Below are 25,855 nucleotides of genomic sequence, written 5' to 3' on the forward strand. Positions count from 1 at the left end.
ATATATAAATAAATACGTAAATGGAATAAGTGGTCCTTGTTTGGTTGCAGAGTTCCAATAAGGTGTTTTGTAATAACCAGAACACTAACACGTGGCTCACGCGCCGCGCCAACATAGCACTTGGACACTGTCGGACTCATCTCACGCGCCCCCGCGCACGTGGGAATGATATCAGCGCCACTCAGCCGACGCAACCATTTTCTATAGTGACTGTCTGTCACGTTACGACATTTCATAACGCCACCTGTCCCCATAATCGGTAGCATGTGTCCAGGTGAAACCCACTATCGTGGCAGTTTCACATTGGTTTTTTTTTTGCTTAAAAATCAAAATTTACTCAACTGTATTATATTTTTCATTCTTATTCATCTGAATCCCTACTTGTTCAAGAAGGTTATTTTTTTTGTAGTGCAAAATCTCTGAAGCTTTCTCGGATGGTTTGGATAGATGAAATTTATTGTAAGAACATCTAACTGAAAATTTTACCCTGGTTTGAAATTCATACACCGAAAAAATGTTGGAGTTAAGAAACGAGAAAAAGAAAATTACCGAAGATAAAATATCTTCTTCTCACATTCTAAACTGCTGGTAATTGCTGTTACTTTTGAAACTAATTTTAGAAACTGTACTTGTTGGATCTGTAGTTAATTTCCTGGCGAGGTTTAATAATTTAACTGCAGAGTTAGTTGTTAAGATTAATAAATGATGGGTCTGTAGTCGTAAAAGGTCCAAATAAATGGGGGTGAATAAGCAATAAAGAGAAAGTATATGTGGTATGTGTAAATGGCCGACTTGGGATCGGGTGAGAAGAAAAGGGAGGGAAAAAATCTGGTTGGTTGGGATTGAGATTCTGGATGACCTTAATTTGAAGCGTGTGGGTCCTACCCCGAGGAAAAGCGGCCGCCGCAGCTAATCTTGTTTCACACGTGTCTCTCACTATTTAATGAACTTTTCCAACTCTAATCCGATATATCAATAATTTTTATTTTATATTAGAGGAATTTAAAAAAAAAAAAAATTATGATGTGATCATGATAGCCGGTATCTTCAACTAACCAGTATTTGTTAATTCTATGTAAATTAATTGCAAAAATATCGCTCAATACGTAGTTACGTACATCCATGCGTATACAACTGGTGTGCGTTTTTCATTTTAACCAAGCATGGGATTTTTTTTTATAAAAATTCTGAAAAAGCAAATATTATTATGTAGTTTCTGATATGGAAAAATTGAGGAAGTGGGGTTGTGAGGGGAAACAAGATGATGAGAGGAGGGGCCAAAATGGAAATACCTCAATTTACGGAGTCTTTCACGTAAACAAATGGATGGGTGTAAATAAAATTAAAAACAATATGGAACAAACAAAAAAAGAAAGACAGTGAGCATCAAACTTTATCGGACGGTGGAGATGCACGTGAAGGCAACCAAGAATCCCGACATAAACCTCGTCAACACGGAATTTACATCCCATGCCACTTTCACACGCGCCAGATGCTCTACCAGACGCTTCTACTCCTCCATTATACCATTCCGATATTCACTTAATAACATTTCAAACCGGTACTTATATAACTATAGATAGCAGCCTCGCAGTTCTTCGTTATTGACAATAAAAAATTATACCCACGATTTTTTTTTTGGTCTTAAACATATCAACTTTATGTTGGAAAAAATAGCTGAAAACTGTTTTAAAGATTAAATCACGTATTTGTGGACGTATGTAATTGTTTCTTAACCCAAAAAAGCTTATTAATAGTTTTAAACTAAGTTATAAATGTCTTTTTATGCTTGCTATTAATACTTTTGAGAAGACAATGACTTAGAAATAATACAAAGTGGAGTATACTATATAATTTCGTAAAAAAAAGAGAGAGGAAATGTGGGCGCCACCGTCTGTGATTCGGTCTCTTGTGAAAAGGATTACTCGCGCTGCTTGGACGTCGGTGCCGCCTCGCACTTTTATATTTTGTAATTAGATAATAAGAAGTAATGAGATCCATCCACGTGGATATAAGATAGAATCTAACCGTTGAATCTACACGAGAATCACGAAGTGGATAGTTCTTTGGCCTTTTTGATTGCGGAGTTGGAGACAAGAATCCAATCAAACCTCTCCTCTCTGCCTCTCATTATGAAGCCGCTTTCTCTCATACGTCGTCGTTTTTGTTTTAAACTGTCATTTATTACTCCTACCCCTTGAGATCATTATTGCATCTATTTACATCTTACCATCATAACACATTTTTTCCAACATATTCACCGCAACATTATACTCACAAAAATAAAGAACAAGTAATGTCACAACATCAATACAAAAAAATCAATTCCTTTAAACCCGCAATCTTGAATAATAATAATAGGCGAAAGTAAATATTTATAATATTTACAGGATTAGGTTTACAGGTAGAAAAATGTTGTGTTAGTCCAATTAAACTCGGAATCGAGCCAATATCATAATTTTAAATATATATGATTTATGTTTCTGATATAGTGAGATAGTATCAAAAAGAATATCTCACTATTTACGTTTAACGTTGATAGGAAAAAAAAGTTATAAAAGTAAAAAAACGGTAGCTAGAATTGTTTCTTAAAAGAATTAGTTTCAATTAGAGATCTTATTTTTAATTGGGAAATTATAATTACTCCTATCTTTTTTTTTGATCATATCTTTTGCTCTGGCATTAGTACCCTAATATTTCCTTTTAAATAAGAGAATCTAACGAATTAAAATCTAGGTTCTCTCTGTCAGAACCTAAGAGTGTTTTAATATTTTCATCCTTCAAAACTCAGTTTCAAAGTTCAACAGAAGGAGAAGAAAAGGAGTATGTCCGTACTCTTAATGTGGACCCTACTTGGTGACATAAGCACGAAGAATTTCTAACATGCGCCGCAGAAAAAACGGAGGGCCCACACACGCCGGCTTCGTGTCTGCTGGAAACTTGGACTATTGTTTAAAGCCGACGATACTCAAAACTACGATTGTTTTTCTTTCTTTAATCTTTCTTTTAATTAGTTTTTCTTATACTTCAACTAGAGCTTATTTTGCAATTTTTATCAAACCACTGCCAAAAGATTAACCAAGTCATTTTAGGCCTTCAATTTATATATTGCTCACGACAGAAAAGGAAGGCCAATATTAAATGTCGCCGGATTAGCACCCCAAGTAGTAATATAATTAAAATTAGGAAATGAGATGAACCAGCATTATTTTGAAGATTGCCAAATTATATTAACTGAAAATTAGGAAGAACAAAAAAAAACTCAAAACGAGGAACAACATGGTGAAACCAAGTCGCAAAAAAAAAGGCACACAACAAAAGTTCAGATCTCCGGTTATGTAATAATATGTACATAACGATCCATATGTCAGCTAAACTTATATTTCTCTCTCTCTCTCGATTTAATTGTTTTTTTTTTTCATCTAAAAACCGATAATAATAATTTTAGAGTGAGAGAGAGAGAGAAAAAAAAAACAACGAGAAAACGAATTCTCTCAGCTCCAAAACAAAAAGAGAAAAAAACGCATGCGCGTCGGAAATGAAACGACACCGCCAAAAGCTCAGTCCTGTTCCGATGGAGGAGGCAAGTTTAGATCTAGATCTAACGGCTGAGATCTTTTCTCCATCCCACCTTCAAAATCAACGACCGAAGACGAATCAGAGTCGCTCTGGGCCCCACAAGCCATCTTCGTCCCTACATGCACCACCGACGACCTAAACTCTGCCGTCACCGGAGGCTGAGCACGACCTCCGTTTCCGATTCCCATAAGGTCCAAAAAGTAGACTGGACGCACCATCGGGATCTGGTAGCATGCGCCGCCGCCGAGACTGAGCTCGAGCTGCGGCGGAACATTCCCAGACGTCACCGGCGCAACCGTCGTGGGAGGAGAAGCACAGTCGAGGGTGCTGCTCTGGCTAGGACTACGCGCGAAAGCGCCGCCACCTCCGCCGCCGCCGGCGGCGGCGGGAACCTTCTCAGTCAGCTCAAGAAAATTGGGGAAATTGGTTTTAGCCTTGGCTCCACGGAAATCACGCGCCGCCGAATCGTAAGCACGCGCGGCCTCCTCGGCGGTGTCGAAAGTACCAAGCCAGACCCGGGTTTTCTTACCCGGATCTCGGATCTCGGCGGCATAACGGCCCCAAGGACGCTTCCTAACGCCTCTGTAACGAATCTCCTTAGCATTATTGTGGTGGTGGGTCGGGTTAGGAGGAACCGGGTCGGGTTTCAAACCGATCTTGGCCATTACTAAAATTTAAAAAGAATAACGGAGGAAAGAGAGAGAGAGAGAGAGAGTGGTGTGTGATAATTGAAGGGTGGGAAGGAGAAAGGGGAAGGTGGTTTGTATATATATAGATGGGGGGAGAGAGTAAAAGCGACGCTCCTTTTGGGGCGCTTTGTTGTGAACAGTCAATGCCTTGTAATGGTTTTAGCGGCTTCTCTTACATCAAATAGCGGTTTTCATGGTTTTTCTTTTTCACCTCCACTTATCCTTTGCCACGTGTGTCTGTTTCCTCCTTCAAGGAATCTTGTTTTTTTTTTCTTTTATCAGCCCTTCGTTTCTTCTTTATTTTTACCACCAAGCGTTTTCATGTTTGTTGCTCATCATTAAACACTTGGTAGTAAGTACACATTAATTGACAGTATTTATATCTTTATTTTAGGTAACACAAAAGCACTGTATATATCTATATAATTTCTCCGAATTTATTTAGTTATCGTTTTAAGGTTATGCATTAAAAAAATATTAATTATATTAATTTTTCAATATAAAGCATTATTAATTATCTATTTAAACACAATTCAACCAGTAATAAAACAAATTGCATGATAAAAATAATTTTAAAAAATAAAAAACTAGTAAATATTGTATTGAAAACGACAATTAATTTAAACCAAACAAAATTCTCTAAAATGATAACTAATAAAAAATAGAAGGAGTATATATTTTTAATTAATGAGTATCTGACACTAATATATTTATCTTTGCATTCATATATTTTTATGAAATAAGGTAAAACCTAGATAATAGATCTTACTATGAAACATATTAAATCAATACATATTTACAATTATTTCACTTAATGTGGAAAGTATTCAGTGAAAAATCCTTAATTTATCCTTTCTTATCATCTAGCTATATATATATATATATATAATATAAAAGCTACCTGATGTAGTTTTTTTAATACAAAAGGTAGTATATTTGAAGAAATCTAAACAAGAGCATATTATGTATTTAATGGAGATGCGTGGTGTTTGCTGTTGTCTACACAATGTATTCCATTTTTTTTTTCTTAATCCAGGGAATTTGTAATACCATATCGTATTTAATTTATGTTTTAAACTAAATTTTGAATTTGAATTGTTTTGTCCCGTTTATTCACGTGATTTAATATTATTTTTGTTTGGGATCAAGAACGTGATTTTGGATCTCTTAGCTTGGTCTCCTCTAAATGATAATTAGTGAATAGTGAGTACAATTAAACTAATTTTTTATTGCGTTTGAATTCGCATGCTTGGTTATGAAATTGTTTATAATGGGTTAGTGACTGACCACACAAAGTGTAAAACCTTGTTGCCATACATAATATAAGAAAATATGAGTTTTTATCCAGCAGAATCAGATAAAAATAACTAGAAAGTGTAGATAATTACATTTACAGAGTAACTAAATGTTCAAGATAACATCTCAGTATAGCTTTCGAAAATGAGAGCTACGCATTTAATCGAACTTGTGCATCTAAAATACAAAGAGGTTCTTATCAGAGAAACTTGGAAAATACTATGAAGTCAGTCAGATATGGCATTATAATATGAGAGTTAAAAGACAAGTAAGTAAATTAAAAAGCAGAGCGAAACCCATATAACATATTGGATGACGCGAAAATGCGAATACGTGGCAACACCTCGAGGAAGCGCGGCTCAGGAACCGCGTTTCCATGTACGCGCGTGAATCTCACCGCCGAACACGTGCCGACGGCGATCGCGTGAAAGAGCGTTATGCGTGACTTCTTCGACTCAGCTCCAATTCAACGTTGAGTTTGACTGCTTTTCTATTTTTATTCCGTGAAGAAAAATAAGCCCATTTAGCCGCCCCTCCGCCAAAAAAAAAAAAAAAAAAAATTAATACAAACACACGGCCCCACTAACGCACTCACTAAATAAATTATTTAAGAAAAGTTTTTATCTTTTCTTTTAAGATCTATAATGCCACGTGGTCAACGCGACGCGTGGAGAATGATAGAGAGAGGAGACAAGGAGAGAGAATGGTGGCCGCGTCGGCTAACCGAGATTCTAACGGCGGTGGGCCCGCCGTTTGTTTTGTTTCTCTTGTTTCCTAAAAGACGATTATTACATTGACGGCAGGGAGACGTGTGATTCAGATTATATACTTATTAGTTTGTTAATTAAATCATCTACTTGATTTTACTTATATTCTTTGTTTTTTCTTTAACGACAGCTACATATGTCTTCACGCCATGGATAATGAATTGGGTTTTCTTGGGCCACAGAATCTGCTGGATATAAAAATTAAGATACCATTTATTTTAAAAATATTATCTTTTCTTTCCATTAAGATCTAACAAGATAATGGACTACTATCAAGGCACTTGTTTGATTTGTCAAAACATGATTATAGATGTATATTCAAACCCGGTTTGTATATGGTGAACTAGTAGATTTAATGCGTGGTTTCGCATGTTCCAAAAATTATATATGTTGCAAATACAATGCAGATAAAACCGTTGATCGCAAATCATTTATATTCATATAAATTTATTCGTTATAAATTATCTATGTAATTATTTTTATAATTTATATTAAATAGTAGTTTAGATGAATTTTTTTTATTACCATTCTTATTTCACAAATTTATTCCTAAAATTAATGTTGTTTTAAAACAAATTTACATATTATTAGATCATCCATTTTACGGTTAAAACCTTTGTGCTGTCATGAAGAAAAGTTATAAAACTTTTATAAAACCTATACATTTGCCTATTTAAAGTTATTTTGTAATGTCAATTGCAATAAACAGTTAGCAAAAAAAAAATGTTTATTGCAGTATATATATAACGTATTTGCTTCGGAAGATCAATCCTTGAAGAGTTTGTGAAAATGGGAGGGAAAAACAAAGTTGAAATCTTACTTCAGCTACATAATGCTTTACGGCGTCGCCGGATTTCTTCTTCCTCATCCTTGGTTGCTCGTCGCCGTGTTTTTCCTTCCGGGAACAACATCAGCATCTCTGGATTTCGTTTTCTGGGTGTTAATCAATCCGCTCACTTTCTTCATTCTCTGCCAGCTCCCGAGAGAAACTCCACTGGATTCAACGAAAACCAAGACACACAATCTTCTTTTGATGTTCATAATATCATAAAGAATCACCGTGGAAGTTCATCTGAAGAAATTGAGCGAATCCTTGATAAATGCCGGATAAGATTAACCGAAGGGCTGGCTTTGGAAGTGGTTAATCGGAATCGATCTGATTGGAAACCAGCTTATACACTTTCCCAATTGATACGTAAACAATCTGTTTATCTATCTAGCTCTTCGGTGTACAACGAAATCCTCGACCTTCTTGGGAAAATGCGTCGCTTTGATGAGTTCCACCAAGTGTTCGACGAAATGTCTAAGCGAGATGGACTCGCTGACGAAAAGACATATGATGTTTTGCTAAAACGATACGCTGCTGCACATAAAGTAGATGAAGCCGTGGCTGTATTCGAGAGGAGGAGAGATTTTGGGATAGAGGACGATTTGGTTGCGTTTCATGCGCTCTTGATGTGGCTGTGTAGGTATAAGCACGTTGAATTTTCGGAGACGTTGCTCTGCTCTCGTAGAAGAGAGTTTGGATGTGATATAAAAGCGATGAACATCATTCTCAACGGGTGGTGTGTTTTGGGGAATGTTTATGAAGCCAAGAGGGTTTGGAAAGATATCATTGCTTCCAAATGCAGACCAGATGTTGTCAGCTACGGGACGATGATCAATGCATTGACGAAGAAGGGGAAGCTGGGAAAGGCCATGGAACTATACAGAGCAATGTGGGAAACTGGAAGAAGCCCGGATGTCAAAATCTGCAATAACATCATTGATGCATTGTGTTTCAAGAAGAGAATCCCAGAGGCTCTTCAAGTGTTCAAGGAGATGAGTGAGAAAGGTTGCTCTCCGAATGTTGTGACTTATAACTCGCTTTTGAAGCATCTCTGCAAGATACGGAGAACTGAGAAAGTTTGGGAGCTAGTGGAGGAGATGGAGCGTAAAGGAGGTAGTTGTTCGCCTAACGATGTGACGTTCGGTTACTTGCTTAAGTATTCGCAGAGACCAATGGATGTTGAGGCAGTTTTGGAGAGGATGGCGAAGAACAGGTGTGAAATGACAAGCGACTTGTACAATTTGATGTTTAGGTTATATGTGCAATGGGAAGATGAAGAGAAAGCGAGAGAGATATGGGGTGAGATGGAGAGAAGTGGATTAGAACCAGATCAAAGAACATATACAATCATGGTTCATGGTCTTCACACAAAGGGAAAAATTGGAGAAGCAATGGGTTATTATCAAGAAATGATGTCAAGAGGAATGGTGCCAGAGCCAAGAACTGAGATGCTACTGAATCAAATCAACACCAAGCCGAAAGAAGAAGACAAAAAGCTTAGACCCAACAGTACAAAAGAAGAGTCTGAAAGCGACTGAATTATACATGAAGAAACAGATTTGATATTGAAAGCAATTTTCACATCTTCTTCCACATGATCTTATAACAAAAAACAAATTCCCATTTATCTCTGTCCAAGTTCTTACGCAGCCATGGTCACAGCTTCTGCTGCTGCAGCTACTGCTGTGTCTGGGACGTACCAACCGTGGTGGATCTCGACGGCTTTTTTCCTCCTAGCCAACCGAGACTTCCTACGCGCACCAGTGTTCTTGTGTAGCGCTCTAACCTTCACCGCTTTGTCTATTGCAGAATAAGCCTCTCCTATCAGTTTCTCCACTGTTACAATCTCATCAGGTTGCGCGTCTGCTTTCTTCTTGAGCCCCTCGAGTGCTTCCAAAACCTGTTTAGCATATATTGCAATTGAAAATTAATCTCGTTATAATGAGATGTTCTAAACAATCTAGTCTTCATTAACTCTCCAAAGTTCTTAGAACAATATGAAACCGCCTCAGCAGCTTCAACCCGAGTTCATTTTTTCGATACATTGGTTGCAAACAATGACGACCCATCCACCTAAAAGCTCACATTATCTAAATCCCAATATGAATCAAACTAGTCACTCGATAACTTGGATTCCCAAAGTGAAGTGTTGTTCACAGGTTAGTACAAGAAGTAGAAACACTTCCTTATCCAGTTTCTATCCAATTGTCACTAAAACTGCAGAGGAACAGCATTACAGAGCTTATCAACAATCTTTAATCCACTATTCAATTCAACCAGACGCTAGAATTTTCAAAAAGCAAACATTTGGTTGACATAAAGTGCACAAAAACTATGGCGTTACCTTCTTCATTCGAGTACGGGCTTCAGATTTCTTAGATTTGTTGTAAAGACGCCTCTTCTCGGCTTGGCGAGCTCTCTTGGCAGCTGAATCGGCTTTTTTCGTGGGAGCAGCAGCCTCACACACAATCAATTGCCTCATTGGCTTCTGTACCCTCAAATTCCCTGTAGAGTGTTATATATCCCCCCAAAATTTCAATCTCCAATGCTAAACCCTTTAAATTAGCCACTACTGGAAACATAAGAGCGCGAATCCAATGCAAAATGCGATTAACATTCAATAAATTCACGAGATTCTGATGCAGGGTTTACCGGAGGAAAAAGCGATACATTGAGAAACGCTCTGAGAGTAGCTAAGGGAGGAGCCTAAAGTAGCCGACGAACCGCGACGAGTGGAGAAGGAAGAGGATGAAGATGATGCTGACGCGGAAGAAAAAGAAGAAGAAATTCCCTTGAGCGAAAGGACTTTGAATTTGGAATCAAGGGCCGCACAGGAGGAAAGACACTGCACTATCGTCGCCATCGATTTCTACACGCTTCTCTTCTCTTCTCTGCTCTCTCTCTCCCTCCGTAAGTAGAGTACTGCCTCCATTTCCGAACTTTGTTATCCATATAGAAGATATGATGTCTGTAACTACTATTTTACCCTTGGTTGATTGACTTAAAAGACTAAATTAGCCCCGGTACGTTTGATCGCATGAGCGATGGTGGTAATCGATGAGAAACGGACCAACAACTCACATACGGTAATTCTTTTTTCTTCCTTCAACGTTCAACACTAAAAACAAAAACACAAATCTCAAAATTCAAAAAAAAAAAAAAAAAAAAGCATTGCATATTTTGAACTGTTTAGAACACCGGAGAAAGATAAACTATGGTCTACGAAGAAGTTTTTCAACTTTTTTTTTTAGTTATGTCATCAGAATCCTTCGGCCATCATTACTTCTGGTATTGCTTCTCTGTACTTCTTGGACATATACGGTCCACTTCGAACAGCTTCTTGCAACTGCAACAACAAAATTTACACACGTCAACAGCAAGCAAATGTATAACCTATTACATATCATAGAACGCTTCTAAAAACTTCCATTTTTTTAATACAAGATACGTTTTTAAAAAATTAAGAAAAGAGAGCAGAGGGAAAAAGATCCAAACCTTTTCACCAGTTTTTAGACGACGAGGGTCATCAACGAAGCTACTAGACAAGAACGCTTCGTGAATCGATTTGCAGCAGTTATACCTTGCTTCCATTGCTGAGTCAAGAATGTGAGATTTAGACTCATAAATCAAAAATATTTAAGGAAAAAGCCAGTCCAATGGCTAATATGTTCTGCGAGAGGAGTTCTACGTCGTTTACCTATTTTTGCGGTTTCAATGGTTGAATCCGTCACTATGTTTATTATCTCTTCTTTGGACAAGATTTCCATCAGGCCCCATGGCCGAGCCACCAATGCTGCTAGTGTTCTATAACCCTGAGGAGGGCAACATAATATTAGCAAAATATCGAGTTTTCCCCTGGGAAACACGTGACAGTCTTTTTGTGAGACGGAAGTAGAAAACACGTATCTGAGTCTTGCGTAGAATAAATGAAGAGGGGTTTTACTTTTGAATGTAATGCAGTGTGCAATGTAAAAATTCTAACTAGGGAAACACAGGGGGGAGAAGATACGAAAGATCAGATGCTGAGGTTTAAGTTTTTACCGCAAGACGAATTTCTGAGCTTTGTTGAAGAACTGAAAGGAATAAACCCTGTGAATTTTGTGCGACATGCTTTAATTAGCTCATGCTACGTCAAAAATTTTTAGTCTGTGCAGGCAAAAGAGGAAATGAACTTACGGATGGAGTTAGTTTTGTGCTCTGTGCTGCAACATCGTATATTAAACATCTAAGGCTTTCTTCAGCTTTTTCATCAACTATTCTGCTGCTCTTAGCCCGTGTTTCACCTGCAATGTATGCCAGTGCGTGAAGTGCAGCCTGCAAATGCCATTTTCAAAACAGTTATATTTTTTCATTGATGTCTCCGCTAATGAAACAAAATTTCACCCATTAATAGTTAGAATTAGAAATCCTACAACAGGAATAACTGAATCTTAAAACTATCTTCCACACAATTACAGCATATAATCGGCAAAAATTCAACTGATGAGAAGAAAAAACACACTAACCAACTGTCTTCCATGTGCATTACGATCAAACGCAGAAGATACAACGTGTCGTGCAGCTGGAGGTGAATTTGCAAGGACAAGACTCGCTCCCTTCGTACCTAAATTTTTTTGTAAAAGTATACATAAAAGTCACAAGATTGTTGCAAGGGAAACAAAACATCTCGTTAAGAATGGAACATCTTTTATAATCCACGAAGTGTATGACCTAGCTATCACTCACTTTTAGTAGAAGAATGGAACACACGCAATTCAAAGAGAATTGAGCTACTTACTTGATCCAATCTGACCAATTGCATCAAGCGCAGCTTCCTGTGCATCTGTATCATTCATATCCGGTGACTCCAGACTCCCATCAATAGCTGAGATTAACGCCTTCACACCTGGATTCAGGACAAAGTTAAAAATGGATCTTTGCTAGCTAGCTACAGTACCCTAAAATATATTTCTATTTCCGTAAAGCTATAATTTCTTTCTCAGCTTATAACCACAAACAAAGCAATTTGTAGGCCAGCAAACCCAAGCAATAACACTTTTCTAACCAATACAGGCAAAAAAATATTAAAATCTTACAAGCTTCTTCCACGATATTGTATATAGTGTCCCTCGAGAGGAGCCTGCCACTTATCATTATTGCTCTCAACTTCACATAGGGTTCCATTGCTGTACCACTATACAAATTATAAGACCCCAAGTAAAAGAAAAAAGGGTGAGCTGCAGGCTTAAACGGTATCCATATTCTTTTTGATGTAAATATGTCTAAGGGTTTACAGTGCTTTTACCTGATGATAGAACACAAGAGCTGAATAAGTGAAGTTTGTGGCACAAACTCTGAACTGTGCTCCACTTCCATTACCTTCAGGTAAACCATGCATAAACATTTAACATAATTTCTATCTCGCTTCAAATTTCGGAAGCAAACGAAAGAGACTGAATAAATTGTCTTGGAAATCAGCCAACCTCATAGTAGAGTTCCAGAACATTTAAGATCACAAGAGTATCTTTTGTACCCTTCATTTCTGCCTCCAATAGATTTAGAAGCCCTGATTTCTTAACTGCGGAGGCTACATCAGGAGAAATCGAAAAAAGCTTCACTATCAAAGACAAAACCCGGACTCGTGCCTGAAAAACAGTTGGAAAATTGTAAAGGGACAGAAGGACATAGAACTTCATGGTAAAGATAAGTTATAAGGCGGTGCATTACCAGCGACGAACTCCTTGCAGCAAGGTTACCAAGGTGTGTAGAATCGTTGGTTTCAGCAGGGAATATTACCGACTGTGAAAAAGAGGTTTTGAGTTTTATGCAGCATGAATAGATGGTCTAAAAGAACTAGCCAATACACCAAAATGAAACCGTTTAAACACATACCATTGCATCTGGAAAGCGTGCTAGGCTCTTAATTGTCTCACTTGCAGCATGTGCCACTTCATCATCGCTACAAACAAAAAACAAAACAATGGTAAATTTTAAGATAAAGAAAGCTAGATACTAAAGCCATATTCTAATCCCGAAAGACTAATCGTTATGCTCCAAAAATCTTCAACCTAGTTCTTTCCAGCGGGTTCCTGGATAGCTAACTAAAGTTACCCTATACAAAGGAACTATAAGCATGGCTTCTTACCTTTTTATGATATATTCAAGCAGAAGAGGGTAAATGCCGTTGCTAACAACTAGGTGAACAGGAGAACCATCGTTTGCATCACAATTCTCCAAGAGACAAGAGACCTTAAAAATACAAATCCACCATTAGCAAACACTACAAACTAGGAAAACACTGAGAAAGCAAAAACCGTAATATACTGTTAAACACTTACAGTTTTGCAAGCCAGAGATTTCACTACTGCAGAATCTGCCTTAAGACCGGCTTGCAGAACAGCCTTAACAAACACATAAAAGCAAATCAGACTCCGAATATAGCAATTGGTTCAACATATTCTAATCCTGAGAGTGAGTACACAAATAACAGTGACCTGAACATTCTAGAAATAGAAATCCTATTGATGAGTCTTACCATGTACTGAGGAATAAGTGAGGCGCCATACTTAGTCTTGAAAACCCTCTCCAAGCAAGTAACCAGTGTGCTTTCAAAGCCTGGGATATCCGTTTCAGTTTGCAAAGCACTGCACGCACGTATTTACGATATCCGGTTACAACATGTTCACACAAAAGTGTCAAGAGCTCATAAGAAGTCCAAAAAAATCAAGAGACTAGCTAAACCATAAATCCCAAACCCGAAGATCAGATTCAAAACAGGTCATAAACAATCACATGAAAACGCAATGAAAAGTGAAAGTTGAAGGAAGACAATCACTTGAAAATAACGGGAAGAGGGAAGCGATCTAGGAATTCCTTAACAGAGGCTTCGCCCTGAGGACCTGGAATCGAAACGGTAGTCGGATTTCATTAAGTAACGACGCGATTAAAACAAATGCAAAATACGTAAAAGTGAAGTGGTATGAGAGTTCGGAGAAGAAGAAGAGTGGCTTAGTTACCGGGATAGTGTGCGAACTCGAACGCAGAATCGAACAGCTGGTTTACGTCTTCCATGGCGATTTTTTTTTTCTTCACCAAAATTAAAATTTGCTTCGTTGCGAATAGAAGAAGAGAAATAAGAAAAGGACCTCTTTCTTGATGACGACTCCACTCTGACGCTTCATTCATCAAACGCGTGGCAATTGGCGACAAGCGGTTTAATAAAGCCCAGCCCATTAAGAGCCATTTAAATTTGGGAAGCTGAAGTATCGTTTAAGGAAAATTACTTGTATGTTTTACAAATTATACAACACAAAGCTCTAATTATGATGGCTCATGTTGCTAATGTTTAGTTTCTCAATATGGCAAATGCTTTGTTGCTCTCTAACGGTGGATTCATGTCTCCAATCTGATGATGCCGCATGCTTATTAAGATATAAGATGAAGGAAAAAGGGCAACTTGAAACCAACACAAAAAAAAAATAAAGGGAAACTTCAAACAGAAAAAAATGAAAATTGGGGACAAAGTTTTTATATTTGATCTACAAAAGTGCATATGTATAAAACTCGATGAAATACATATATCTAAATCAGTTTTCTCACCATTGTATAATAATATGAATCTAGTAGTGTAATTGGAACACAATCTTTTTATTTCCAAGGCGTGTGCAGTGCCAAAAAAAATATCAACTTTTTTTTGTGGGCAAAATGTTAATTACTTACAAAAGAGTGTTTCTCTTTACAAGACAAAATAAAGAAGATTTTATTAAGCAGAAATTCCAAGAAGATTACACAGCCAAATGCGTCTAAGATTATTTATAACAAAATAAAATAAAGTGGACTTGTTTATCAGAAATAAAAGAAAAAAAGGTGAACTTGTTGTCGTTATCGGTGGGTGATTGTGTTGCGGACATAAGGATCGAGCTTCCTAAACAAGAGACTTGAGTCGAGGAGGAAGTGGCTGTGTATCGTATGCCGTTATTTACTACTTTCAAACCTAGCTAACCTTTCTCAAGAAAATTGAGTTAATAATTTAAAGCTTTTATCTTTAGCGACACTTCAATACTAGGAGATTAGTAGTAAGAAAAATGAAATCAGGAAATTCATAGCTTACATAGAAGTCATGATTAAAACATGCATAAAGACATTACAAACTAAAACACAAACAAAATGCGACAACTGACAAATGATTCGAGACTAATACAAACCATAAACTAACCAGTCAAAGTTTTTTTTTTCCCGTTGATAAAACAATACTTAGATGATAGAGAGATCGTTCTTGACCGCACAACGATCAAAGAGCAAACGGCCAGCTACTCACGGCAGAGCCACCGTACATGGCAAATGACTGAGGCGGAGGAGGAAGAACCGTTGGAGGCAGAGAAGGCAGATTCGGTAAGAACCCTGCGTCGATGTTGTACTGTCCAGGAGTTCCCAGATCCATAAACTGACCAAACGTCACGTCATCACCGATACGGCGACGCTGACGTGGCACCAAAGGTGGTGGAGCGGGAAGGTATGTAGGCAAGCCCAAATCGGAATGAGCTGCAGCAGAGTTATTGGAGAAACAGGACACGTGCTCCGTCGCATAGACGTCATTGATCGGAGCGGTTACAGATCCGGCGGACGATGAGTAGTTGACACCGGAGGAAAATTCTCCGGCGACGGAAGAGTTAGAAGAGATCAGTTTCGTCTCTCTACTGACTACACCGCTTTTCAGACAAACTTTAGAGAGAACCCATTCATCCTGTGTAATGGAAACAACAAAGTAACATTTTTTAAAACATTTATCAAAAAAAAAAAAAAAATAAACTGTAAATAGAATATTTACGGAGAAAGTTAAATTTTTGTAAAGAAGATTTTGGTTTTAAAAAAAAAATTACCTTAGCAGAGGAAGTGATGTAATGGTAAGAGAATTTTCCGTCGAGGCGATATTCATGCATGACCCAACAGCTTTTCTCACCTTTAGGAGCTCTGCCTTTGTAAAAGACAAGAGTTTTCTTCATCCCGAGAAGCGAATTTGTCTTTGAGCTTTTGATCTCTCTGTCTTTACCAGTTGCTTTCCAGTAACCAGCTTCTGTTGCTCTGTTCGTTCTCAGTCCCGTTGGGTATTTCCGGTCTCTTAACGTGAAGAAGTACCACTCTTTCTCACCCATTTTCGCTTTCTCTGCTCAAAAAGAAGAAAATGTCAGATTATATAAAACCAAAAATGTTTCAAGTAAGACTCTGTTCTCTAAAACAGAACATATGGAGCTTGTTCTGAAAACTGTCAAACTTCGTAGAGTCATAACAATGTCTTTATCAACAAGACCCTCTTCCTCGCATAAATCTATGTAACTATTAAGACTATACTTAAAGCAATGGCTCTTAATTAAGGTATTAAGAAAGTCTGAAACTTTGAAGCTACAACGAGAGGATTTAAGATGCAATTTCAGAGCTGGGTTTAATCAGGTGTTGCAGAGTTTTTAATTCAAATAAAACAAGTGAAACAGAAAAAATGGGTTTTATTAGTGTTTTAGTGGGGTTACCAGGAAGCTCCCAGGGCTCAGACTTGTTGAGATCAACCTGAGAAATGGCGGCACAGGAGAAATTGGAGTCAAGAACTTTCTTGAGGAGATAGTAAGTGATGAGCTCTTCATCAGTTGGATGAAACCTAAACCCAGGTGGCATTATGGTTTCATCTTCAAATCTTGATCTCTCCCACCCATTAAAGACATCGATATCCATTGTAGGCCAACACAAAGAGGAAGCTCTAAAACCAACAAAACCGTAGAATTTATCCGGTGTTTAAAGACAAAGCAAGTGAAAAGAAGGGGAAATAAAAAGGGTCCTTTTTTAATGATCTGTGTTTCTCCTGTTCTACAAGCAACTGATGTGATATTTGACAGTAGCTAGTGACAGACAGAGTTGATGTTGATGTGTACAATACACCACACAAAACGAATATATATATATGTGTATAATATTTGTATGCGTGTGTATATGCGCATGTAGATATATATTAATATGGCTAAATAAATTGTATTAGGATCTAACCTAATATAATTGAACATTGTCTTTTTAGCATGCAATGCGTGCGTGACTGGAAATCTCAGGGGATTCTACGTCAGCCAAATCTTTATTACAATTTTTATTATATTAAAATTAAATTTAACTTTACTAGCCAATAGATTATTGGATACTACCTTTGTCTGTTCAGCAGTCTGAGCTTCACCATGAATAAGATTCTTCTCTTTACGAAAAATTCTATACGCATTAATATATCTAAGACAAAACTTTAATACTAAACATAAATAAATAAAAAATAGAAAAAAAAGAGAGGAGCATGGATGCATCAAATCATAAGAAGCAATCACATCCATCCATCAGCGTCTGAATTAAAGAAACGGACGGACAGGATATAGACGCGTCTTATCTGTCACAAGGAAACATAAAAGAAAATTGAAAAGAAAAAAAGATGGAGGCACAGGCTTTACATCAAATCATATTCCCATCCTTTCTTTGCATGCATCTTTCATTTTTTTTCCCCTCTCCTGCTATTTTTCACTTCTATGCTTTCCCACAAATAACTCTACCTATATTTCTATGTTTTTCTTTCTAAATTTTTTGAAGATAAAAAATTTACATATTAGTAATTTATCGATAATTAGTTTTAGGTCGACACGTTATTGCTGATCGGGAGGAATGACAACACAAGGGTTTTTCATTTTTTTTTGTAGAGATTACGTTTCATTTATTTAAGAACAAAAATCCTTGGGAAAAAACAAAAGAGATCATTGTCAACCACTGATTTTGTGGGTGAAAAGGAAAAGATTTAATAAAAAGTCATAATTGATGCTAAGAATCAATAATTGTGGATTGTTGTTTAACAGCATGAGCATGAGAACAGAGAAAGAGAGAGAGAGAAAACTCGCGCACCGAGAGAGATCACAGAGATTAAAAGCAGGTGGCAAGAGAAGCCGAGTGACGTATTTATCAGTGGTGGAGGAGAGAATCTTCTCAGCCGCCCTCCGGCCTCAACCCTACGGCGTCGTTTTTCGAGTCTACGGCCAAGCTTAGGTCCCACTTTTCTGTTTTTGGCATTTTCCCTTCGGATTTGTTAGAAAGAGGATCAAACTCGTTAAGAGCAAATCCGTCATAATTAGGTCGGATACGCGGTAAGGAAAAATAATAATAATATAGAACTAAAAAAAGCCAGATCAAAACCGGATTCAATTTAAACCCGGGTCTAAACAGATCACATTGAAGAAATTTGTCCATTTTGAATAATGTTACAAGACTACAACTGCTGGCCAAAAAGATTGCAGATGTATACACAAAACAAACACCTTTGGGTTTCTCTATTCACCAAAACAAACAATTTAAGAGACTTCTTTGATCAGTTCTTGGGGATGACATCAGAGAAAGCAAAGTCATGGAACGGAGGTCCTGCAAAAAGAAAGAAAAAAATAACACAACTTTAGATCTCTTGCAAGTTGCATATCATCTATCTGGTTGAATCAAGTTTTAAGAGAGGAGACGAGAAGAACTCTTTAACCTCCTTGTTCACTTAGAATGTGAAATGGAATGTGTGCAACCATTTTCTCCCCACCCTCGCTCCAATTAACCGTGCCGGGAAATTTTTCTGAAATCCGTGAAGGTCCTAACACAGACCAACAGATTCCTGGTTCGTTCATTAGTCCTAAGTAATCATGTGCTCGTCTCCAAACCCTTGCATCAGATATCCGAGACCGAACTACCTACACACATGTACATAATTTTGGAACTCAGATTTTTCTTTTTTTTAAGATTAGTGATCATTGAAAAAAATGTCTGCATGTACCTTTCCCAAGGCAACGCGGGCTCTTGGCAATAATTCCCGGTGATAAGTTGCGAGCTTTGCGATAGCTGTCACTACGAAACACAAAAGCCTTGACTGTGTTGTTCTTCTGGAAGCATTCCCAGATTCTTGCCTCAAACCTAGGCGGCTTTTTTGTTTGTTGGAAGCAAATACCCAGACATTGTTTAAATACTTTTTTTTTTTTTTTCTGTCTGAGAAAGGCTTAATATATATAAAAAAGTTAATGATACCTCGATGAGAGATTCTCATACAGAAGCAACTCTAAGCTTTCAAAGAGCTCACGAGCAGCATCCTTGTGTGATTCTCCCCCACCACCATACTCTCCAATTGCCCAACATAGCTGTAAAGCTAACTCTCTCTGTGGAAGAAAATGTTAAGAGGAGGTAATGTTACAAAGCATCCGTGGAAATATTAGAAACTGACCTTAGCAGCGTCATCGTAAGCTTCTCCAAGCCTGTCAATTATAGGCTTCTGCATTAAAAAAGAAGTTAAGATTAAGTTTCAGCAGATCTATACTTGAGAAAATATGCAGTAATCACAAGACTATGCAACCCATGACGATAGATAGATAGAACGATTTTGAATGCCATATCAACTAATGCAGCGTGATCTTAATACTAGCACAAACCCGAAAAAGGAAATGAAACGAAGAGATTACTTTCAACAGCGCAATGAAATTTGGAGACCTCTGAAATGCAGCTAGCACGAATTCCAGTAGCCTCCTACGGATCTGTATACACATAACATATCTCTGTAAGCTAAGGTTCTATATGGCAGCAATACAGGTTCATACACTAAAAGGTCCAAATAGCCTTAGCATTTCTCAAGAACACTTATAGCTCAGAGGATATATCATATATATACAATACAAAAGATGCGTGATACCTCGTGAGAAAAATTCTTATCCGGAAACATTGTAGAGTTTCTAGTCATGAGTAGAGGAAGTAATGCACAGATCAGAGCTGCAAAAAGACAAGGCATTAAAAGAGAAAGAAAAACAAGCATGAACAGACTCAATAGTGGTCAAAGATCTAACTACATTGGTAACTGACATATTCTCCTTTAGTAACTTAAGAACACTAGGAAGGCTGTAAATAATCTTACAGTCATTTGCATCTCGCAACGCAACACTAAAGTAGACATCAAGAAGTCGAGGAGCAATCTTAAGTGTCTGCTTCATCCTCTCTGACTGAGGACCACTTGCAGCAGTCTGCAGCGCTGCGTTTAATGCAGGAGAAGCTCGGTGTCTTTCCTGCAGCACAAAGTTGACAAAAAACTTTTTTAAGCTTGTCTAAAATATCACGTAATAAAAACCTACCAACTATCACCTAGCTGCAAGTTTACTATTGTACAACATTTATATGAAACAGTTTTCTGTTGGGACTTCTGAATAAAGTAAAACTTGAGGTAGGAGACATACAGCTAGACCATCATTTTCATCCTTGAGAAGCTCCAGAAACAGAGGATCAGCTAGATCTATTGTATTGTTATCTTCAGATTCTGAGTCATCCCCACCATCCCCGATGGTTGAACCAGTATAGGCTTCATCCATAAGGGCAAGAAGCATCTGAATTTACAGGGATCTTGTCAATTTCCATTCATTGACTTCTGAGAACTGTCTACCAAGTATTTGTTTTTATGAAATATATGACCTCGGGTGCTGCACTCTTCTGGATTGAAGCGATGCTACCTCCAACCCTTGAACCCGACCCAGAACTTCTTTCCACTTTTTCCAATGCCACAACCAACACTAGCAAAAAAAAATAACAAGAAGATACATAATCAGTATTCAGTACGCAGAATAATCATAAACTCAATAAGGCCGAGAGTATACAGAAGTAAAAGCATTAACGTAGAGATACTACACAGGCTCTAAACCATGGAAATCACCAAACCAGCAGCTTGTGATTCACCTAAGCGGCCTCCAAATCACAGTGCAAACAAATCTACACAATTGATTATAATTTTTCAGACAAGGGGACTCACTAGGCAAGTCTAGAATGGATGGAAACAGAGGAAGAAATGACCCAGGTGATATTAGTCCAGGAAATATCTTCAGGAAGGACTTCTCCAACCTGAAATAAGAAGCATGAGATAAAATTTCCTTGAGGTGATTGATTCGATAACTTAAAAAAAAAAAATCACCAATATAGCAAGAATTTTCCAGCTTACTTTTCCCAGTTCCAGGCAATGAGCTTAAGCAACAACGGGAAAAACTGCGGATACAATTTCTTGTTTTAGATGGAGAAGATGGTTTCTGGCTTCATTGCTCAAGCAGTGGAAATGTAAACGGAATTGAATTAATATTACACTAAGCAGTTTCCACACCTGAGGAAGTAAGTTTGGAAAAGACGCCAAGATTTTTCTCTTGTTCTCAATAAGAAAGTCACAAGTTGCCTCTGCAACAGCAGTATCTGAGAACTCACTACAAGGATAATCATGAGAAGATAAGAAAATGTACTTGATTAAATACCCAAGAATGCTCTACACGACAAGAATGCTCTACACGAAGGGATTGTAGCAAACAGGCATGAGCACAGAGCCACAATATGACCCACGTTGAAGCATAAGCAAAGTCCATACCGGCTAAGACACGAGCGGAAGAATGTCCTCAAACTCGGGTCAGCATCGTGCAGAACCACATCTCCAAAATCAAGAAAAAACTGAAGAATGGCCTAAAATCGCAATAAAAACACAAACACATAATAATCCTTGAATGCATCTGGCTGGGTAATTGTTGAAACAATGCTAAACAGATAGATTAGAATTTCTGAGTGAGAGTAACATACAAGCAAGAGAAGACCTTTAGACGTCCCTGACTCGGACTGAGACAGTGAAGCAACAAAACGCTGGAAGACTTTATTCATTTGCGGATAGATTCTAGCCACCAAATCATCTGATTTCTCCAATTTACAGAACCCATGTAGCTTCTTCACCTAATCCATCAGACATTCAAACAAAACACAAAGCAATGAGTCCCTTGTTCACGAGCCAAATTCTATATTCATAAATATGCACACAAGATGCGTACTGATTGTAGTGTAGATGGATCAGAAGCAGGATCCGTTGAATCCCGCGCGCTATTGCTTAGGTTTCTGAGATAAAAATTCCAGTCTCCGTCTTGATCAGTCATTTTCAAACAAAAGAGTTATCAGTAGAAAAAATAAATGATGGACGAAGAAGATGGAAGCAAACGCCTTCGGCTTCGGTGACTTCCGAGTCTCAGAGCAGGAGGATTGGAGGGAGACGACGTCATTTCACCATGATCTGTATCCTTAGACTGCTCGCCGTCTATTGTTGTCCACATCATGTAGTTTTGGTAGTAAGAGACGACACGCAGTTTTAAGCAAACCCTCGAAAATTAAGTCACCAGACTGCAGCGAGACGACACCGTTTTGTGTCATTTATAATGTCAGAAGACGGCACGCAGTTTGTTCAGCAAACCTCATTCTTTCTTCTGTATTGCACAGGCTTCCACTGTGTAGACGAGAGAATTGGAGCGAATAAATATGGCATCGGCGTCCTCTTCCGACGGAGTTGCCGGAAGGCTTCGGAACGCATCGTTGGTTCTTGTTTCCGATAACAGTTCCACAATTTCTGTGAGTATTTTTCGCTCAAAAATTGCCGTGATTGCAGTGAATATCATATCCCGCACAATGCTCTTGTTTTGGAATATCAATTTCTGAGAAATTCAGCACAATGCTCTTGTTTTGGAATATCGATTTCTGGTAAGTTGAGAGATAGGAGATTCGGGTGATAATGGGTTCTGTCTAGCCAGAAGTGAGCAAGTAGATGATTACTCCTTAATCAAAGTTATCCTAAAAAATATGGTTTTTGTTTTACGTTCCTGTTGGTTTGAACCAGGAACAAAAAGTTGAATGCTCGCTGTTTTTTTCCTATGAATCGGCTTTTCCTCCTACATTTTCAGTGTAGACTGGTTTTGTTTACTTCTTCGTTTTTTTTTTTTGGCAGGACATTCGTAAAGCTGTGACTATGATGAAGAACATTGCTGTTCAGTTTGAGAAAGATAATCAAACTGAGAAGGTGAGTTAATCCTCTGCATTCACTTCGTGTTTCAGCCATAATGCAGTTGTAGCCGGTTAAGTTCTGTGCTTTAACAAAATCAGTGGAAGGCCCTTTCTCTCCTTAAATTTTTGTTTTTGGCTAATAATTCATTAGTGACTTCTCTATAAATGGTGGGAACTGCTTGGTATTTTATCTTTTTGATTTTGGTTGATTCTTGGCTCACTGAATTTCTGTACAATATGTTATAACATCTCTCTTTCTTTCCGACATTGTATGGTCAGCTCGAAGCACACTCTTTCCTTGCTGTCTGTTTTTTTTTTTTCTTTTGATTAAATGCTCTGTATACCTGCCGTTCATTTCAATATTTTGTGTTCCACAGGTTAAAGACTTGGAAAATTCCGTGGCTGAGCTTTTAGATTTATTTGGTGATTGTGCTCATCGTTCGGCGGCAATTCAATCTGTCGCAAATGCGTACCAATCTGGGGAACAGGTTTCTGACATTCCTCATTCTGTGACATTCACTATATGCGTAATCGGTTGCTTACTTTTAGTTTTAGCAGACTGCTTTCTGACTCACTCTAATGACTGCAGTTAACTGACTTTAAAAAGTTACTTGACGACGAGTTCACAAAGATCAAGGCTACAACTTCTTCAGTGACTCAAAATGATCATCTGATGCGCCAGTTCAGGGAAGCAGTTTGGGTATGCCATTTGTGACGTTCTATTTCATAAATCTATTAGGGCCTCAGTTTTTATTTTTAAAGAATAATATCGTTGTACAGTTAAGTTCTTAACTTGAATCGAATAGGTCTATTTTCGATTTCCTTTAAGTTCTTGTCGCTATTTTGCTGCAGAACGTTCATCATGCAGGTGAACCAATGCCTGGTGACGACGAAGAGGACATTGTCATGACCAGTACTCAGTGCCCTCTCCTAAACATGACATGCCCTGTGAGCGGGAAGCCTCTCACTGAACTAGCAGATCCAGTTCGCAGGTAAAACGGATGGCTTGACTTTTTTTGTTTTCCTTGCCTTGTTTTGTTCGGATGATTTGCTTGTCCTCTCCTACGCTTGATGTCTATGTAGGATGATTGTTCAAGCCATATTTAGTCGATACAGAGTTCTATAAGTGATCATAAAGCGTGAATATTAATTCATCTTTCTTGTAGCAGTAGAACTAACAACATTTTGTGCTGGATTATTACATGGATTGATAGACAATTGTGTGGTGAACTGATTTCGATTCTTTGTGATCCTTCTCTGGTTGCAGTATGGATTGCAAGCACGTCTACGACAAATCCGCAATCATGCATTACATATCCAAAAATTCCAATGCGAAGTGTCCTATAGCAGGTAAAATAGCTCTTCTTCAAACGTCATATAAAACACAATTCCGTTGTTATTCCATGCTGATATGTGATTCCTATCGCACACTTCAAATTATCAGGCTGCCGAGGTAAACTGCAGAATAACAAAGTGGTCTGTGATCCAATGTTGAAGTATGAAATCGAGGAGCTGCGCACGATGAACAAGCAATCCAATAGGGGGGAAGTGATTGAAGACTTCACAGACTTAGTCGATGAAGATTAGAGATCAAAATATCTCTTCAAGTTCACAACTTTTGCTTTTCGTTGTCCATTTGGTATATTTATCAAATGTGAAGTCTGCTACCAATTGTTTCCAGTTTTGGATGTAAATAGGCAAAATACCACTCTAACAGCTCGTTTTGGCTAAGTTTGAGTTCTTCTTCTGAGGCTAGTCAAATCTTATTTCATTTCTTTTAGGAGTGTTTTGGGTTCTCAGATTTCTGTGGAGTTATGAAATGAAAATATAGGAACCGAATGTAAAACTGAGTTTGGATTTAGATTTGGTCTCTGATTTACAAATTTAATATTGGTTCGATTTTGATTGGGCAGTTTATACAACAAACAAGGCTTTTAACTTCTGTCGCTGAGACCGTTTAGTTTCAGACAGTACCTGCAACTTATCGTCACCCTGAATCACTCGAAAGGAGTCATCTTCTTCAATCTTGATGCTATTCGACTAGAATGGCTTCCGCTTTCTCTGCAATTAGGATTTCGATGTCCAAAATGAGTCCATTTCGTGCTAGCCATTTCTCTTTTCCCGCCACATTCGTTTTAGCCCATACCAACCGAATCCTGTGCAACTCTTCGCGTTCTGTATCTTCGTCTCCTTCTCCGTCTGACATTTCTTCTTCTTCTTTTTCGTTGATGGAAACAAATGGAAATTCGAGGTGGAGACCCATGTGCTTGTATTTCACTCACGGGAAGTGCACAAAGGTGAACACTTTGAGGCTCATCTTCTTTGTCAAATTGTGTTTTTGCTACAGCAGAATTAGTGCCCACGTGTCGCTTGACTTTTGCTTGGTTCCTGCTTCGCGTGTTCCGTAACCAGCGCTTCTGATGATAAATTTTCATCAACTATGCAATGTCCCTGACCTGTTCGATGGAATGTCTGAACGAGATTGGATTTTTTTTCCCCCTATCGAGGAGACTATCGCTTGTGTCTCGATCGTTATCATTATTCTTTATTCGTTTGTTATACTTAAATAATGGCGAATCTTGGGTAAATAAAGCTTGTGTTGGTGACTTCAGATGGATGATCCTGCCCATTTGGAAGTTTTTCAACCATGATTGTTCGAAGGAACTTCCAGTGACCGCTGCTGATCTTGAGAAGAAAGAACCCCACAAGAATTCGACTATTTCTTGGGTTCTTGACTTAAAAGAAAAGTTGAGATTCTTGAGTTTCCTGTATTGATCGTAGACGCCAAACAATGGAAGTCGTAAACGTGTTCCACAGTTATAACAGTCTCGTACCGTTTAAAAATAATGCTA

At 38.0% G+C, this 25,855-nt stretch overlaps 8 protein-coding genes across 8 annotated transcripts in view; 3 read left to right on the forward strand and 5 right to left on the reverse strand.

Moving 5' to 3' along the window:
- Nucleotides 1–3,205: 3,205 nt before the first annotated feature.
- LOC18023309 (ethylene-responsive transcription factor 4) lies at nucleotides 3,206–4,314 on the reverse strand. The gene has a single exon (XM_006406937.2). The coding sequence runs from the start codon at nucleotides 4,242–4,244 to the stop codon at nucleotides 3,561–3,563; it is 684 nt and encodes a 227-aa protein (XP_006407000.1). The 5' UTR covers nucleotides 4,245–4,314; the 3' UTR covers nucleotides 3,206–3,560.
- Nucleotides 4,315–7,120: 2,806 nt separating this feature from the next.
- On the forward strand, nucleotides 7,121–8,859 carry LOC18023310 (putative pentatricopeptide repeat-containing protein At3g15200). The gene has a single exon (XM_006406939.2). It carries the CDS (start codon nucleotides 7,121–7,123, stop codon nucleotides 8,696–8,698), a length of 1,578 nt encoding a protein of 525 aa, XP_006407002.1. The 3' UTR covers nucleotides 8,699–8,859.
- On the reverse strand, nucleotides 8,638–10,103 carry LOC18023312 (30S ribosomal protein S20, chloroplastic). The gene is made up of 3 exons (XM_006406938.2): nucleotides 9,813–10,103; nucleotides 9,505–9,665; nucleotides 8,638–9,060 (listed from the first exon to the last, which is right to left on the reverse strand). Exons 1-3 carry the CDS (start codon nucleotides 10,021–10,023, stop codon nucleotides 8,803–8,805), a joined length of 630 nt encoding a protein of 209 aa, XP_006407001.1. The 5' UTR covers nucleotides 10,024–10,103; the 3' UTR covers nucleotides 8,638–8,802.
- Nucleotides 10,104–10,308: 205 nt separating this feature from the next.
- LOC18023313 lies at nucleotides 10,309–14,240 on the reverse strand. The gene is made up of 17 exons (XM_006406941.2): nucleotides 14,156–14,240; nucleotides 13,975–14,038; nucleotides 13,675–13,783; nucleotides 13,478–13,540; nucleotides 13,285–13,388; nucleotides 13,032–13,098; nucleotides 12,867–12,938; nucleotides 12,623–12,784; nucleotides 12,445–12,518; nucleotides 12,236–12,333; nucleotides 11,938–12,045; nucleotides 11,666–11,763; nucleotides 11,337–11,474; nucleotides 11,202–11,249; nucleotides 10,858–10,972; nucleotides 10,656–10,753; nucleotides 10,309–10,506 (listed from the first exon to the last, which is right to left on the reverse strand). The coding sequence occupies exons 1-17, from the start codon at nucleotides 14,208–14,210 to the stop codon at nucleotides 10,420–10,422; spliced, it is 1,560 nt and encodes a 519-aa protein (XP_006407004.1). The 5' UTR covers nucleotides 14,211–14,240; the 3' UTR covers nucleotides 10,309–10,419.
- Nucleotides 14,241–15,254: 1,014 nt separating this feature from the next.
- On the reverse strand, nucleotides 15,255–16,866 carry LOC18023314 (protein CUP-SHAPED COTYLEDON 1). The gene is made up of 3 exons (XM_006406942.2): nucleotides 16,664–16,866; nucleotides 16,019–16,302; nucleotides 15,255–15,882 (listed from the first exon to the last, which is right to left on the reverse strand). Exons 1-3 carry the CDS (start codon nucleotides 16,860–16,862, stop codon nucleotides 15,430–15,432), a joined length of 936 nt encoding a protein of 311 aa, XP_006407005.1. The 5' UTR covers nucleotides 16,863–16,866; the 3' UTR covers nucleotides 15,255–15,429.
- Nucleotides 16,867–18,330: 1,464 nt separating this feature from the next.
- LOC18023315 (AP-5 complex subunit zeta-1) lies at nucleotides 18,331–22,211 on the reverse strand. The gene is made up of 16 exons (XM_006406943.2): nucleotides 22,007–22,211; nucleotides 21,765–21,911; nucleotides 21,559–21,650; nucleotides 21,304–21,400; nucleotides 21,148–21,191; nucleotides 20,962–21,050; nucleotides 20,628–20,725; nucleotides 20,396–20,542; nucleotides 20,080–20,227; nucleotides 19,861–19,937; nucleotides 19,634–19,705; nucleotides 19,399–19,446; nucleotides 19,206–19,333; nucleotides 18,958–19,102; nucleotides 18,673–18,874; nucleotides 18,331–18,563 (listed from the first exon to the last, which is right to left on the reverse strand). The coding sequence occupies exons 1-16, from the start codon at nucleotides 22,106–22,108 to the stop codon at nucleotides 18,514–18,516; spliced, it is 1,686 nt and encodes a 561-aa protein (XP_006407006.1). The 5' UTR covers nucleotides 22,109–22,211; the 3' UTR covers nucleotides 18,331–18,513.
- A 201-nt stretch (nucleotides 22,212–22,412) lies between these two features.
- On the forward strand, nucleotides 22,413–24,864 carry LOC18023316 (E3 SUMO-protein ligase MMS21). The gene is made up of 7 exons (XM_006406944.2): nucleotides 22,413–22,574; nucleotides 22,948–23,019; nucleotides 23,381–23,491; nucleotides 23,593–23,703; nucleotides 23,856–23,995; nucleotides 24,271–24,353; nucleotides 24,448–24,864. Exons 1-7 carry the CDS (start codon nucleotides 22,485–22,487, stop codon nucleotides 24,588–24,590), a joined length of 750 nt encoding a protein of 249 aa, XP_006407007.1. The 5' UTR covers nucleotides 22,413–22,484; the 3' UTR covers nucleotides 24,591–24,864.
- Nucleotides 24,865–24,891: 27 nt separating this feature from the next.
- Nucleotides 24,892–25,855, forward strand: part of LOC18023317 (uncharacterized exonuclease domain-containing protein At3g15140) — a 2,143-nt gene continuing 1,179 nt past the window's right edge. Inside the window, 5 exon segments of the mRNA XM_024159484.1 lie at nucleotides 24,892–25,300; nucleotides 25,616–25,642; nucleotides 25,644–25,703; nucleotides 25,706–25,787; nucleotides 25,790–25,803. Coding sequence (XP_024015252.1) covers nucleotides 25,049–25,300; nucleotides 25,616–25,642; nucleotides 25,644–25,703; nucleotides 25,706–25,787; nucleotides 25,790–25,803 — 435 coding nt within the window. The 5' untranslated portion in view covers nucleotides 24,892–25,048.

The sequence above is a fragment of the Eutrema salsugineum genome, unplaced genomic scaffold (assembly GCF_000478725.1).
Source record: "Eutrema salsugineum unplaced genomic scaffold, Eutsalg1_0 scaffold_13, whole genome shotgun sequence".
In the NCBI taxonomy this organism is placed as follows: domain Eukaryota; kingdom Viridiplantae; phylum Streptophyta; class Magnoliopsida; order Brassicales; family Brassicaceae; genus Eutrema; species Eutrema salsugineum.